This window comes from Dysidea avara, chromosome 5, assembly GCF_963678975.1.
Source record: "Dysidea avara chromosome 5, odDysAvar1.4, whole genome shotgun sequence".
NCBI lineage: Eukaryota > Metazoa > Porifera > Demospongiae > Dictyoceratida > Dysideidae > Dysidea > Dysidea avara.
Genome location: NC_089276.1, coordinates 4,039,321 through 4,056,559, shown reverse-complemented (window position 1 = coordinate 4,056,559; position 17,239 = coordinate 4,039,321). Strand labels below are relative to the sequence as shown.

The 17,239-nt window shown below is 41.4% G+C and overlaps 1 protein-coding gene across 6 annotated transcripts in view; it reads left to right on the top strand.

Annotated features, from left to right (window-relative positions):
- Positions 1 to 17,239, top strand: part of LOC136255730 (phosphatidylinositol phosphatase PTPRQ-like) — a 124,459-nt gene that overhangs the window by 62,750 nt on the left and 44,470 nt on the right. For all 6 annotated transcript variants that reach the window (XR_010701060.1, XR_010701061.1, XM_066048568.1 and 3 more), the window contains one exon: positions 20 to 307. Coding sequence is in view for 4 of the 6 variants with exons in the window: in XM_066048568.1 (XP_065904640.1) it covers positions 20 to 307 (288 nt within the window). In the remaining 2 variants the exon portion in view is untranslated. The remainder of the gene's footprint in view (positions 1 to 19; positions 308 to 17,239) is intronic.

Sequence of the window (17,239 nt, the reverse complement as noted above, 5' to 3'; positions counted from 1 at the left end):
TTTATCACTTGTTGTATAGTGGAGGCTGCAGTCCAGGGTCTTAATGTGACAGCTTATAATAACTCAGAAGTGACTGTTACATGGATGGTACCAGAGTACAGTGAATTACAAGACTTTGTGATCATGTATTTCTTTAAACCTGAACAAGCAGAAATGACAATTGTTGATAGACCACCCTACCAGCTCAGTGATCTTATTCCAGGAGAGACTTACACTGTCAGGGTGACTTCACGTTACTTTAATTATATCAACAATATTATTGCTGAAGCTGATGCAAGTGAAGAAACAATTACTATTGATGAGATTGGTATGTAAATGCAGTACTTACCTTTTTAAAGTAAAATGTATGCTACATATACTATTAACTCTGTAGTAGCTTTTACTTCTTCATTTTCTAACCATCAAAAGGCACTCTGCTGTGATGGCTAATCTGTGTACACACCAGGTTTCAAGTTATTCCCGTAAGCAGTACACTTTGGGTTTTACTTACTGTAGCTGTGGCAGACATTCAATCTTTGTATATGTTAATAAGCATTTGTAGCATTGTGGACACTTATCAGATTCCTTGCAAACTTCATAGGTGAGTTCTCCTTTATACATTCTTTATCTTTAACCAAGCAAGTTAATCGAAATATGCGTTTGTGTTTTATATAACAACAAAAAATCTACCTCCCCCTCCCCGTACACCCATTAAGAAGAGACAAAAAAATCAAAACTTTGGCTGCTCATATCTCACGAATAGCTGGAGCACCTTTACTGTGTGGCCTACCCTACCTGGTGGACAGCAATAATGCAAATATGGTGTTCTTTGGATAAGGGACCATGGAGTTATGCAGGCATGAAAATTGCATATTTTATTCCTGACATGGTGTGACGCACTGGCTTTCTGAGTCGCACAATACACTCCTATGTGTCTTGGTCACAGAACAAGACACTCTAATAAAGCAGTTACCCTAATACAACAGCCAGGTAAATGAGCTAGGGCTTCTAACTATTGTTTAACTATGGCTATGTGGTACTAAGAATAAGCTAGTACATTTAGCGATCATTTGGGATCCAATTACTAAAAAGAAGAAATATATTTGTATACCTCGCTATATACAGTATGGGAAATTCATACTTAATGTGAATACATCACGGGAAATTTCCAAAGTGACAAATTCAATTGTCAACGGGATGAATTCGATTGCCAAAGTGACGAATTGAATTGCTGAAAAGCTGTAAGAAATGCGGTTAAAATTACGTTATAAATAAATAAATAACAATTAATGTGTTCTTGAAAACTACGAGGCCTACAGACATGTACTAAGTGGGAATAGATTTGCCTGTGAACGCAGACACAAATGTATCAAGACATGTGGTAGTGTGTCATGCAGCCCAAGAAACCAGCACGCAACACCCGTGAGTATATTGACAGGAAAACAAAAATGCAATTTTCGCACCTCCGTAGCTCTGTGCTGCCTTGATGAAACAGGACAAGTTTTGCTGTGGACCCGCCCTCCAACTTCAGTACTCCACATTCCAAATTTGAGTGAAATCGCTTCAAACATTCCCAAGATATGTGACTTCAAAAATTGGCTTAGTTTCTTCAATTTTTTTTTGTTTTGTTTTTTTTCTTATTTTTCTTCCTCTTTTCGCACACTTACAAAAACTGCTATAAAATGCGAATGCAATATCCAATTGCCTTGAAGTTTGCAACACAGAAGGGAAATATAAAGGCGCATCTCTGTACCAACTTTGGCTGGAATACGATAAACAGGCAAAGAGTTATTGGCGATTATTCAGAAAAATAACACCAATATGTTGTCACGCCTACAGGGTAAACTGCTTATGGGAAGAAGCTGAAACTCGGTGGGTGAATAGGTTAACTATTGAACCTCAAACCTTTTGTGGGTTGAAAGAAATCGAACTAAAAACCATGAAGATACAATGAAAAAACCAACAGTGTGTAACAATTATGCAATCGAGATTAACTAATAAAAAACAACTACTTTTCGAAAAACTGCTTGGGGTAATGCTTTGAAATTCGCTGTACAGATGGAGTAATCATCTTAGAAAGGCTCTTCAATGGTGTAGAAGAATCAGACTTAAAGTCACGGAGTTATAACACGAAATCCAACTTGGTGTAGCAAGTGCGAGATCAAGATACTCTAATAGAGCAGTCACCCTAATAGAGCAGTCACCCTAATAGAGCATTCACCCTAATAGAGCAGTCACCCTGAAAAGAATTCAAGAGATCAGCTAGAAACAAGTAACTTGTATAGAGATCAGCTACAAACAAATCGCCCTGTAGAGAGTTCAGCTACAAACAATTCACCCTGTAGAGAGATCAGCTAGAAGAAGTTACCTTGTATAGAGTTCAGTTACAAAGAAACCATCATTTAGAGAGTTCAGCTGCAAACAAATCACCTGTAGAAAGTTCAGCTACAAACAAATTACCCTGTAGAAAGGTCAGCTATAAGAAGTCATCTTGTAGAGAGTTCAGCTACTAACTAGTGACCCTCAGCTAGAAGATGTTACCTAGTAGAGAGTTCAGCTACAAACATATCATCCTGTGGAGAGATCAGCTAGAAGAAGTTACCTTGTAGATAGTTCAGCTACAAACAATTCACCCTGTAGAGAGATCAGCTAGAAAGACTCACCTTGTAGAGTGTTTAGTTACAAAGAAACGCCATGTAGAGTTCTGTAATAAATATATGTATTATATATATATAATTTGTACATTTATTGATAAAATCAGAAATATCTAAAGTATTCATCTGCTTCATCTTTTCTTCTTCCTGTGGAAAAGGAAATAAGATAGGTTTAATAAGTCCCAAAGCTGGCCATAGGCTGGCTTTGGGGTATGCAAATACAAAAAGAAGTGAAATCTAATCCAAAACAGCCAAACTGTAAAAAAAGAGTGCAGCCTTCAAAAAGGCTATGGTGAAAAAAGATGTGAAATCTAAAGTGGCGGCCAAGAAATGGCTGTGATGGTAGGTTAATGGTAAAAATTTTAATAGCAACAATTCAGGTGAATTTTGTGCCAAGACCAAGCGGCACCAAAATTCACCTGAATTGTTGCTATTAAAATTTTTACCATTAACCTACCATCACAGCCATTTCTTTGCCGCCGCCTTAGATTTCACTTTTTTCACCATAGCCTTTTTGAGGGCTGCACTCTTTTTTTACAGCTTGGCTGTTTTGGATTAGATAATAACTACTCTTGTTCATGCTGATGACTTAAATGGACATGTAATTCTATGTAACGCTTAGTACTACACCGTGCTCAATTCCAGATCACGCGAAGAAGAAGCTAGGTTAGTTACCATCTGTGGAGTGATTGCAGGAGAACTAGAGGCCACTTTACACATGTAAACAACAAGATTACAAGTATGTTTTAATGTCAGTATTGTTCATGTAACAGTTTAATTTTGTATCCAGCATATGCACTCCAGGTGCCATCAACCAGCTATAGTGCTCTGCTCTCTCAGTTTTTGTAAGTGTGCGAAAAAAAGAAAAACAAGAAGTAAAAAAAAAAAATGAAGAAACTTAGCAAATTTTTGAAGTCGCATATCTCGGGAGCGCTTGAAGCAATTTAGCTCAAATTTGGTATGTGTAGTACTGAAGTTGGCGGGCATGTCCACGGCAAAAAGCATCTTGTTTCATCAAGGCAGCACAAAGCTACGGAGGTGCGAAAATTGCATTTTTGTTCTTCCTGTCAATATACTCACAGGTGTTGTGTGCCGGCTTCTTGGGCTGCACAACACACTACCATGTGTCTTGATTTGTGGATGCCACATAATGTTTGTGGGAAGCCATATGCATTCATACATGTCCACAGCATAGATGTCATCATGGTATGTATGCTGACATGAACAACAATCTCTACTCTTTTCCAACATATCATTTATAGTACTGTGCACCAGTGAGCCAATCTGCTCAATTAAATAGTTTAGTCCATGCACTGCTGGAGAAACTGTATGCGATTCTTACTTGTCTGAAGCAATAAATGCACAGCCACTGACTGTTTTTAGCTTCTAATTATATGCTTGTCAAAGTTCATGCATGTCTTGTGACAGGTGTAGCTCAGTATCATACCATCTAGTGTGCATTCATTAGCTAAGCTGCACTGCTTGAAGATGCTAATGTGACCACAATGACTACGAGTCCTGCAGGAAACTATATACTTGTCAGATTTCTGTGTCTTGTGACAGGTAGCTAGCTCAGTATCATACCATCTGGTGTGTATTCATGAACACTTCATGAGAATGCTAATGTAACAACAATGACTAAGAGACTAGAGTCCTGACACATGTAGTATGTAGCTTAAGAAGAAGTGTAATGGCTATTTCATCTTTCAGTAATTGATTGTTGGGGCATGTTCAGATGCAAGATTAATTATATCACATGCCTGGCAATTATTCTTTCTTTTGATGGAGTATGTGAGGGTTCATTTGTCGTAATTATGTTATTTAAAAGTAAACAAATAAGTAGAAGGAAGATTAGGAATTTTAGGAATCAAAGAAAAAAGTAGTGAAATAGGAGAATAGCTAAACAATACCTGCTGATACAGTATAGCCACTAGTACATCTGCAGGTACATCTGCTTTCTTGTTTCACTATTTTTGCTATTCCCTTGTTTTACTACTTTTCTTTGTTTTATTATCCAACTTATAATTCCTAATTGTTCCTTTTACTTGTTTCTTTATAAAAGCCACATTCAAATAGTGCCTGTCTTGATTGATTATAAGCTGGGAGTTTTCTGAAATAAATGTCCTATCTCAAGTATAGGTCTGGACTATTAATGAAATGGTTTTGGTTGTTTCTGTTACCTTTTCAACATTAAGTTTAAAGCTGTCTAATGGATGAAGGTACTACAAGCAATCACTTGAGTAGTCCATGTACATCCAGATATGTAACACTTTAGTGTGGGCATGTTCAAAGGCACCACTCAGGGTTTAACAGGCATATTTCCCAGGTAATATCTAGATATTACCCAGGAAATATTTAGATATCACCCAGCAATATCATGGGAATGCGGTTTGCTCATGGCTTTGATGTCCAATTTGTTCAAATATATAATATACTTTGACTCGCTATATTGAGTGACACGAAGTGTTTAATTATGGGCTTATAAGTTAGGCTAGGCTCAGTGTAGTTGCTATAAGTTTAGATTATTTGACAGTAACTAAACTATATTCTAAGACAAATGATCTGTAAAACGAACGCTTGGGTGATGCATGGATGCATATTTCTACCCACTGTGCGGGGGACATGTCAGCCATTGAGCAGACCATGAAACAAGAAGAATATGACAACTAGGTGAGTAGCTCATTGTCCTAAGTACATAACTTAATGAATCTCTATTCCCCTTTTTAATTTTTTTTATTCATCTAGTTTTTGTACTTTTTATTAATCCAGTAATGGATTTGTTTTATTGATAATGATAATTGTTGTAGATTCGTATAACAATTTACATTAGTGGCCATCAAGTTCAGCTTTGTTGTTACCAGACACTCTTGACTGGATTATTAGAGTATTTACCTGACTGCTTTTGGCTGTGAACAAGACTATACATCATACACATTCCTAATATTGAGCAGTTGTTGTCTGACTTGTCTCATTACACAGACCCACCTTTGTCCTCCTTCTTGTCCCACTTAAAATGCAAAGATGTCAATTTGCAGTAATGCACATGCAATACAGCTTTCCTATGGCTGACTATCACTCTCATTTCCCGTATTTTCCATAGCAATTGGTTTGTTTGCAGAGGCATATCTTGTACTCTTCTTCATGTGCAATGCCACGATGCATGCATTGTACATACTGCAGTATGCCAGAAAGCTGAAACCATTGCAGCCCCCTGTATCCGCCACTGTTAAGTCACACTTTTAGGCTTTGTTATACCTCACCAATACTGCCAAGGCACTATGAAGGTATTGTGAGGCTGGTTTTTGGTCAATTTTTTTGTGAAAACCTCCATGATCCTTAATATACTGTACAACCGTACCATATGATAGTGAACAATGATGTATAAGTTGGATTGCTGCAATTTGTTATTTTCAGACCATAAACATATGCTGATTAATTTTCTGATTACATACATGCATATTTTACATAGATAATGTATGCATGAGTACATAGAACTGGTGTGCTAAGTAACAAAGTCATAATACTAGAAATTTAAAGTTTTTTGAATGGCCATGTTTTTGCAAGCCAAGATTGACATGAAACTTGTATTATCAGCTTTCATGTATGCGGTGTATCCTTTGATTCTTTGCAATCCTGAGTTTGCATGTTCATTAATCTGAAAATTCACTGTCATCAATGTTGGTACAGATTATTCCAAAATTAGATGACCAGAACCATCCAATTTGGATGGTTATAAATTTGGTACAGATTGGGATGGACAGAACCATCCAATTTTTGAATCCCATTGTAGATTGAAAATGAGCTATTTCCATCCAAAATATATCACAGAATAAAAAAACACCTGAACGTGGATGAAAATAGGTCCACCTCCATCTTAAGCATGGCTAATGAACTAATTCTGGTGGCTGTCATGGTGAATCGAATTGAAGTTTTCAGTAGTTTTAATTGACTAAAGCTGCGTTCACTCTCACAGAAAGTTATAGATAATTGTAATAGCAGATAGATGTTAGGATATGACATGCTATCACATAATCTGAATGCATCAATCATTTTGCGTGGGACTTTTGAGATGCACCCCTTCCATTTTCTAACCCACATCCTATACCCAGTAATAAACAAGGCAGAAAATGGTAAATCGTGCTGGTAGAAATTAACAGCAGACTGTAGATTCTCTGGTACATCAAAGTTGGATAAATCTGATACTGTTTTGCAAATATGATTTGAGAGTAAATTGAGTAGCCCAACACTACGAGTTTCATTAGTAGTTTCTATCTCACTAACCACATGAGAAACAAACTCATTGTACAATGATATCCTCCACACTAGAGATCTGGACATTGTTTCTATGAATTTGTCTTCCGACAACTCATGGCTTTGTAAAGGAAAAGCCATCTCCATGAAGAGACGTACCTGTTCTCACAGATCGCATGTACACTTCATGAGAATTAGAACTAGAAATGGTTCTCGTGCTATGCAGTTATTTCATCAACTTCTTTGTAAACATAGAATAACATCAGTCGCTTCATTTGAAATTTCTTTGTTGATCCTCTGAAACTAGTAACTACTTCCAGAAGAATTGCAAAACAAATAATGAATACAGAGGACTGAAGTTTGTATAAAAAGCTATTAACTTTTCATAGGTGTAGGAAGTGGGGGCAATAATTTGGCATTTCAAGTCATCTCTTAAGTACTGAACTGTCTACTTACCATCAACATCATGTTACTCTTTAATTCACTTTTATATTCAATCAACAATCCAAGAATTTATGAAACTATCTGCTTACACAGTTATCCCTCAGCAACACTTCAGATCGACGATTGTGACAAGCACCTCTAAAATTAATTTTCATATATGCAGTGTTGTTTGTGACTGACATAGAAGTGTATTACACAACTAAGAATGCACTGCTGAAATGATTCAAACATGTTTCTTTACTACTAATGATAGTCTGAATTCAATCTCAGAGCCTTATTCTCTCAAAAATTTCCTGGGGGCATACCTCCAGACCCCATAGTTAATGTTGTACACTTACCTATTATGTGAAGCAGGCAAGGCTACTGTCACCATCCCAAGCATTCTTCACCTCCCACAAGCTTTGATTGTGGTGGTAGTTTGGTAAATGTATGGGGTCTCGGCTGCCTTGTAGGATAAAAGTTCCAACTCTATTTTTACGGCCAAACATGAATGGGCCCTTTTCTTGGTTATAAGGCAACAGGTACTTGGGTAAGATGGGAATTCGGCGTCAGGAGTCATTTCCGTTTTCCTCCGAATTCCCCATACTCAAGCCACAGAAAGGGGGACCACTGAAGGATGGTGGAACCTTTCACCCAAGTAGTCTGTTGTAGTACTTAGGGGAGGGGGGGGGGGGGCTAGGTGATATAAATATATATGAGACATGCTTAACCTGTGTTCTGTTGAATCAATTATCCTACAAGTTTGTAAATGTATTAAACTGATAGAGTCAATACATTGAACATATAATATGTGCAATATTGTAACTAGAGAGCAACTGTTCCTGCAATTGCTTCTCTTATAGACTACTGACCAATTTCTTTGATAGCTTGGCAAGCTCTGTTGGAGGGGTTTTGATATAGCGCTGGTAGGCGCCACTTTGCCAGCCTCCCAATAACTTGATGTGGCTGTCTGGTATCCTAGCTTGGGTTGCAGAGGTTGCAGCTCCAATCCGGAAGCTGTGAGTGTTGTACTGTTTGCAGTCAAGATTGAGTTTAGATAATAAGGAGTCCAGTGCTGAGCTAAATACTTGGCAGGTAAGGCCTCTTCCTTTCTGTGTAATAAAGAGGAGCCCGGCCTGGTCGCTTCTCATAGCTAAGTATGCCAGAATTGCTTTGACAGGGCAGATGGCACAGTCTGTTGCACCCAAATAAATGTTTACACCTCTTCTAAAGGGGTCAGTCTTAGACTGCTTAATGGCCACCTGCAGTAAGCGGGGTTGTCAACTGCAATGTCCTTTAGGGATAGGTGGCATGTAGGGTCACAAGCAGCTGTGCTAGGTATGGTAAACTCACTCACTCGGAGGAAGCCAAAAAAGGCAAGACAGCATGCTGCCCAAAGCAAAGCTTCTGAGTAAGAGGGGTTCTTATGCCGAAGAATGCCTCTAATCCGGTTTAGGATATGTATAGTGATTGGTAGGCGTACCCTGGATGGGTGAGAGATTGCTTGGTGCTTCTTGATCCCTTTTAAAATAATCTGGAGTCGCGGTGTAAGCTGTTGGCTGAATGAGTTATGGAGACCCCGCAGGACGTGAATGTGCTGGACAACTGAGAGGTAAACTTTGATGGTAGCCTGTGAGATGTTGCCAGTAACTAGGTGGGTCACAAATAGTATCAATGTAGACTCCGATGCAGGTAAAGTGCGAAGATTAGTGGCTTTACAGAAACTGGTGTACCTTCGGATGCCTGCTGCATAAGTAGTCCTGGTAGTTGCGGCCAATCCCCCCTCCAGGAATTGACAAGCAGATGTGATTAGCTGACCTCGGTCCAAATTACTGGGAACTGGTAGGCATCTAGGATAACCACCATTAGGTCTGATGGGTGAGTTGAGTGCCCTTCAAGGAAAGTACAGTACAAAGTACATTATTGATATTGACAAGAGAAATATAAATCATTGTACAATAGTATGCTTAGAGAAGTATTGTTATGCACGTACAAATACTGAGAAGCAATATACTGCAACATCATAGTGTTGGTGTAGTCTTAACTTGGAACGTTATTCTGTGGGTCTAGTTACTGTCCTGCTACTTGGAACAAGGTGAGTACTGCTGAGTCAAGTTGGTGACGCGTCTAAGATGGCGCATGAAGGCTGAGGAGGTCCAGTCAAGGCGTCTAGGTGACAGAATCCGTAGCAACGGGGTTGGAACTTGTGTTGGGATGTGGGAGGCATTAGGGTGGGAATGTAAAAATTGGGCGGCTTGATTTCTAGATAGCTTATCTGCGGCCGTGTTGAGAGCTCCGGGGATATGAGCAGCTCTAATAGACATTTCGAAAAAGGCTGAAAAGAACCACAAAGATCTTAACAGGTGCATGACCACTGGTTCCTTCGATGATCCTTTGTTGATAGCATCAACTAGGCCACGATTGTCACACTTAAATTCTAATAATTTTCTGGGGAGTAGGGGGCCCCAAATGGCACAGCTTATCACAATGGGCACCAGTTCCTTCGCCATAATGTCTATCGGCTTCCATTCGGTAGACCATTTCAACTGGAACCAAAGGTTATTGAACAGAGCTCCACAGCCCCAGGAACCGGATGCATCTGTCTCAATGAAGATATCCGGAGGCTGAGGGGTCATTGAGCATTCCAGGAAACTGACACCATTCCAGGCGTGTACAAACAAGTACCACCATCTGAGGTCTGAACGAAAACCGTCTGAAAGGCAAGTAAAGAAGGATAGGCGGCGGAGACGGGCTGCTTCACTATACATTCTGGCTACAAATGTGCATCCCGGTTTCACCACTTTTGTAGCATGCTGCAGCAGGCCCACTAGGGATAGTATCTCTCTCTTCGTGGCTTTCTTTTTCTTTAGCCAGGATGTTAGCAGGCTGCGAATCCTATGTAGTTTATCTGGTGGCAGGCGTGCCATCATTTCTTGGGTGTCCAAGGTAATGCCTAGAAATGTGAGGGTATGAGATGTCCCTTCCACTTTTTCTAGGGCAAGTGGGATACCGAGGGTAGAGCATACCTCCTTAATAGTGGCTAAGTTACGTGCACAGGTGGGGGACCCTGGAGGCCCTAAGGTTAAGAAGTCATCCAGGTAATGAAGAACTGGCGCAATTCCCTGTCGAGTGAGTATCCAGGAGAGCAAATCAGCTAATATATTAAACAGTTTTGGGGCTGCTCGAAGTCCAAAAGGTAAGCAGGTGTCTATGTAAAGGTTATGGTCCCAATGCATCGCTAGCAGGTGACTGTCGGCGGGGTGCACAGGTAGTAACCGGAATGCACTCTTAATGTCGATTTTTGCTAGTAGAGTGCCTTGTCCTAGTTGCATGATGCCCTGGATGGCAGAATCAATGGTTATATATGTGAGGGAGCAGAGGTTTTTTGGGGATTCCATCATTGACACTCTTGCCAGCTGGGTTGGACAGATCTACTATCAGGCGCCATTTTTTGGGCTGGTGGTTTTTGGAGATGACCCCGAATCTACTGATGTGTGCATCAGGGATAGTTGATCGCTTGAATGGGCCAGCGACCCGATGATGAGCAATTTCATCAGTAAGGTATTGCCTGACAGTGTCTGGGTGCTGAAGAGCACATTCTAGGTTGCGCTTGGCTGATTTCAGGGGCTGTGGTGGACTCTGAAAGCCAATACGAAAGCCCTCAGAAATTCCGGTGATGAAGAATTGCACTAGCTCCTGGTTAGGGTGGCTTGATAGAAGCCTAGCCCAGTTCTTTGAATTCAAGGGGGTTGTGATGGCAGTGGCTTCATGTGGGACTTTGACATCGACAGGTAGGTCAGCAAGGAGGGCATTCCACGCAGGGACCCATTCTTGGTATGGGGAACAGATGTCGTCCAGGTGAATTCCAATGATATGTTCCCTTGACAAGGCTGTAAAGGAAGACCAGAGAATATTGCAGTGGCCTCACTATGTTGTGTGCGATGTATGCATGGCAAAAATCTTGCTAACATACATAGAGTACCCAAAACATGGCAATTATGATGCATAACAGTTTGTACACACATGAAAGCAAGTCATATAAGGAAGAGAGAAAAAAATTACACTAATAGCTACGCTACTGAACATGACAAGGTCTGTTATGCTTAAAAAAAAGACAAACTTAAAGGTTCATTAGTGCTGGTGGTCCCTTTTGCTGCTGAGTGGCTGCCCTCTTTTCCCTGTGCGGGCACTCAATAGCCTTGTGGTTCTTGTCAAGGATGCGGGGGTTGTGCACACACCGATAACAGATGTGGTCAAAGCGGCATGAAGCACGGGAACAACCCTCAGGGTTTTCATTCCATTTTAGACAGATTTTAAACTTGGGTTCAGGAGCTGGTTGTCTAGGAGGGTGATACGTGTTGGCTGGAATCATCAGCTGTGATTGGCCAGGTTGGTAAGTTCCAAGGGGGTAGTTAGGAAACACCATATTCCAAATAGTGATATTAATAGCTGACCAAATCTTTATATTCGCGGCCGATGCTTTCAGGCGGAATCTCCGTTCATAGACCACCCAGCGACCTGCACGTTGGTAATGGGAGGCAGATATGATCGAGCTTTGGTAGCCCACTAAATCAGCCACATGTTCTGGGGTAGAACGAGAGAGTACCGCAATGTATATAGCAAACCATTGGATCCAGTCAATGATATTATTTACTTCATTAAGTTTTGTCTTGTTAGTATGGCGATCCTCCTTTTCCACGTTAGCGTTGGCGGACCCCAGGTGGTCTGGGAGCAGTTCTGACATCTCAACAAATATCCCCTGCTTAATTCTTTTCACTTATCGGGCTGGCACTGGTGGTAAGCCATCACTAATTAAGATAGGAAGTTGGTGATAACCTTGGTCTTCGGTCTCTGAGAGATCGGGGGGTTGGCGAAGCGAGTTGAGTTCTCTGACATTCTCCAGTTGGCTGCCGGTCAGGGTTTCGTCAAAGTCTACGAAGAATGAGTGAGGTAAGAATAGTAGGGGAATGGTCACATAAGAAGATGCACGACAATTAGCCCTGTATGGGTACAATGTCATTAAACTACGGAGGTGGTGACAGCAATTGGATTGGTAATCAAAGAGTCCACGAGGGTGGAGGCACATACATAGTAGGGCTGAGCGATACTGCCATTTTAGTATCACGATCGATACTAAAGCCACTATTCACGATACTGAATGGTTCACGATACTTACAAATAAGTCAATCATAGCTGGTGCTACATAGCATATTGCTCAGCATTCCTGCAGGAAGTCCTTATAGGTGATAGCAAACTAGCCACTATCAACCTTGTTTACAGTAACAGTTATTGTAACACACGCTTTGAGGTTGTTATGGTGTTCACACCTCTCTGCAGGGGAAACCAGATGGGTGGACTTTATCATTTACAAGGATTCTTAGCCTAGTACTGCATAACAAATGGATTTTTAATGACAGTAATGTACAGCATGGTATCACGATAGTTAATAACAAAATATCGCGACTCAGCCCTAATACATAGCCAATATTTTGAGTTTGGGACACATACAAGTCCAATGAGGATGTTGGTGGGCATTATAAGGAGTAATTAACAAGGCACTACCCACCATTCCTGGGGGGAGCTACAAGCCATAATAGAGTGGGGGGCGGGGGGGGGGGGGGGTCCGAGCCCACAGTACCTGGAGTGGGTAGCTACTATTGTAATGCGGAAATATATATATACACACACAATTGTAAACAACTTTTAAGTTGTACATACCAAACTCATCGCTGGAATCGGAGATGGCTACATCAGTGTCCTGGGTATCTTCTAGGTCGTCGCTGTCTTGTGAAGTCTCAGTGGGCTCTGGGAGTCCGTCCCTGGCGGCTTTTACTATCGCAGGTATATCCGCTGTGGTTAGTGGACGAGTCTTCTGACGTTTGCTACCGTGCTGGGTGGACGAGTCCGTGGTCTTCCTCTTCCGAGTTGCAGCTAAGGATTGGCTAGCATTTCCACGCTTCCTCGAAGCTCCAGCGCTGGGTGTTGGCCTGGAATCTGTCTGTTCCGTGCGGGAATCCATTTGTCTCGAGCGGGAATCGGAGCGAGAAGTGTAATAACGGAATCTGTCTTCTTCTTGGCCGATACACTAGTCTTCTTGGTGGAGTCTGTCTTCTTCTTGGCCGGTTCGCTAGTCTTCTTGGTGGTCGATTGGCTTTGCGACCCACCTTTGTTTGATTTTCTTTTGTCTTGCTTCGCCATGAACCTATAAACACTCTCAAGTAAACTCTCACGCAGCTGTTCAAACACTCTCAAGTAACACTCTTACGCAGCTGTTCACTGGTCGCGTGGTACTGACTACGCATGCATGTTTACTCTAATTGATGCCCTATTCTCTTTTTAAGGCTACCTAACTCCTGCCAGGACAGCGGTATGGCGTTTCGTTCCCCCCATTAACTACGTTTAAAGGTATTTTTTAAATTATATTTTATAGCATGCTTTACATGCTTAGCTTTTATTTTATTCTTATCATTGTATGGCCAACCAACCACAAGCTACACCTATGCTTTTGTTGATGTTTTGCCATCCCAGTCCCAATCTGTACCCAAATCAGAGAACTGATTTGGTTAAACAATAGCCTACATTGCACTGTGGGAAGAAGTTCTAAGAACACTGCATAAGTATCTATACGTACCATCCGTCGTGTTCTGCATGCATCTTTTAATTTTTGTGCTTTGAATGGTACTGCCATGGCTAAAGAATCAATGTACCTTTCTAATGAACGTTGCCGTTTAGCCAAGTACTTAAGGAATCTAGTAATTTCCCCAATGCTAGCTTCAGTACTTTTGAATTCTTGAATATGGCAAGCAGACACAATTGCAAGATTCAACCTGTGTGCAGCACAGTGAGTGTAAGTAGTCAATGGAGCATGTTTTTGCACAATTTCTTTGCAGCCATTTCGTGCACCTGACATGTTTGAGCTCCCATCATAACCCTGCCCATGCATATCTGAGTATATATGAGAGGTCCATAATGCAAGATAGTGTAGTAGTGTATTTGCTAAAGCGTTTCCAGTAATTCGCTCTACTTCAACAACATCAAGGAACATTTCCTTGACAACTTTGTCATGCACACAATGCAAACACATTGAAAGCTGTTCCTTGTCTGACACATCACACACCTCATCTGCAATCACAGAGTAGTATTTGGCTTCTTTAAAATTTCATTACAGAATTGTATTGCATGTAATTTATTGTATTGCATGTAATTTATTGTATCACAATAAATTGAAGTTAACATGCATGCTGCAGATATTGCGATATAGCACTATAAGAACTTGCACATAATTTCCGTGACCTAAGTGCATGCTATAATAGCGTAAGGGTGCGCTATGATCTAAGCACGTGAAGTAATGTTCAGATGGTTTCAAGTATTGTGTAATCAACAAACTGGTTTAACAGGTTTGTGGTCACGTGACATGCCACTTCTTGAAAGGTGAATGGCCTGGTTAAAGAAAAGTTCTAGTAGGTGAAACAAGACCGCTAGTGTCGCGTTGTGTACCGGGAACAGTGGTTGGTGAACAAAAAATGTGCCACTCACACGAGTTGTGTATGAGCCGAGCTACCATGGCCAGAGGTTCTTCGTAGCAGTCCTTCCAGCCTACGGAATCGATCGAGATGGTAAGCAAGAAACAAGATCGTCATCGCTGGAAGTTCATTATAACCGGTGAGCTCATTCCTTGTGTGACACGTGTTGCATGCGGTGCACTAAATTGAATGAAACTGATCGCACCATTACAATAAGATGAACGGTTATCGAGGGATACTAGCCGAGTTCTCACGCACGTTCTATAAGAAGTTTAGCATAATTAAAGGGACGCTGCGATGAATTGCTGTACTGGCTTAGTCTTGTCGTTAGCTTTCAAGCTTGTCCTTTAACATTGTGTCGTTAGCTTCCGGGCTTGTCTGTTCAAGTTTGTCATAAACCTCTGTTCCAAGTGTTGTCAGTTGTTACGCTTGTTTGTTTGAGTTGTTTAATTGTTATCAGGGTGTAATAAGCTTTCACCATTAGCATGTTTATATATGTACAGCTAACATGTGCCTTAATTTGCATGAGGTATTGCTGTGTTTATTTTATATGCTATGTATGCCACCACTGTTGCTCATGCCTTAGTTAAGTGCTAGTGCTACATGCTGCTATCACATAAGGCACTGCCGCATCATGATGCCGCATGAATGTTATTGTGCTTTAATAATAATGTGTTACATCAATGATTTGTCAGCTGTAAGTGCTCCTACTATTCAGCTTCTATTAGGTCACTGACACTAGGCACTACTTATGCTGGATACATATAGGCACTGGCTAGGTTACAGCTAAGGGTCACAGATGGTGTTATCAAGCATATATCGCTGGCAAAAGCAAAATAAAAAAAATAAAAAAACTCGTAATGGCTTAATGCTATCGTGTTGAGGATGCTGCTGCATGATATGCTGCCATTGCATGGTTGAGAGTGCTGCATTGCTGCTGTTGCATAATGAGGGTGCCGCTGTATGATATGCTCCTGTTCCATAATGAGAGTGCTGCTGCATGATATGCTGCCATTGCATGATTGAGAGTGCTACATTGCATGATATGCTGCTGTTACATGTTTAGCTGAGAGTGCAGTTGCATAATGAGAGTGCCGCAGCATGATATGCTGCTGTCGCATAATTAGCTGAGAATACTGCCGTATAAATGTAGCGCCGGCAAACAAAAAACAAAACCCTACGTGCTAATTACACTGTGTTTGTACACTCCTCCACATAGTTTGATGGCAGCTGAGGGATGAGGATGGGACCACAACCAATGGGCAAGTATTTACTGGACAAGCTTTCTCCGGTAGCATGCTATACGTAAGGCTTATAACTTTGTATGTTTGATGGCTGGTTGCTCGCAAGCTATTGCAAGTATATGAGGCTATTGTGCTTTTACACTATGCAAAGTATGTTGCATGATTCACTTAAGAGAGTACTGCTGCATGAATGTTATTGCTGCTACGATTGCACTGAGGGTGCTGCTGCATGAATATTGCTATTGCTGCTGCATGAATATTGCTATTGCTGCTGCATGAATATTGCTATTGCTGCTGCATGAATATTGCTACTACTGCTGCCAATGCACTGAGGGTGCTCCTGCATGAATACTGTATTTACTTGATTAAATGCAACGGCGTTTATTACCTTAGTTCCAAAAAATCAATGCGGTGACTATTCAAACTCGACTACCACTCGCTTATCATGAGCGATGTTTAATCCATTATTTTCACAATCGATTGTGGGACCACTCAAATGCTGTGACTATTAAAGGGCGGTGTTTAATCTAGTAAGTGCAGTATTGCTGCTGCTGCTGCTGCTGCTGCTGCTGCTGCTGCTGCTGCTGCTGCTGCTGCTGCTGCTGCTGCTGCTGCTGCTGCTGCTGCTGCTGCTGCTGCTGCTGCTGCTGCTGCTGCTGCTGCTGCTGCTGCTGCTGCTGCTGCTGCTGCTGCTGCTGCTGCTGCTGCTGCTGCTGCTGCTGCTGCTGCTGCTGCTGCTGCTGCTGCTGCTGCTGCTGCTGCTGCTGCTGCTGCTGCTGCTGCTGCTGCTACTGCTGCTGCTGCTGCTATTGCACTGAGGGTGCTGCATGTGCTGCATGAGTATTGCTGCTGCTGCTGCTATTGCACTGAGGGTGCTGCATGTGCTGCATGAGTATTGCTATTGCTGCTGCTGCTATTGCACTGAGGGTGCTATTGCATGAATATTGCTATTGCCGCTGCTATTGCAGTGAGAGTTGTGCTGCGTGAATGTTATCGCTGCTGCAAGAATGCTATTACTGCTGCTGCAGCATGAATATTATTATTGCTACTGCTATTGCTCTGATTATTACTACTTCCGTTAAAGCGTATATATTCCAGACATCAATTGGTCAATATACAATGCTGCCCAAGTATGGCTACTACGGCATCTAGTGACCCCAACCTG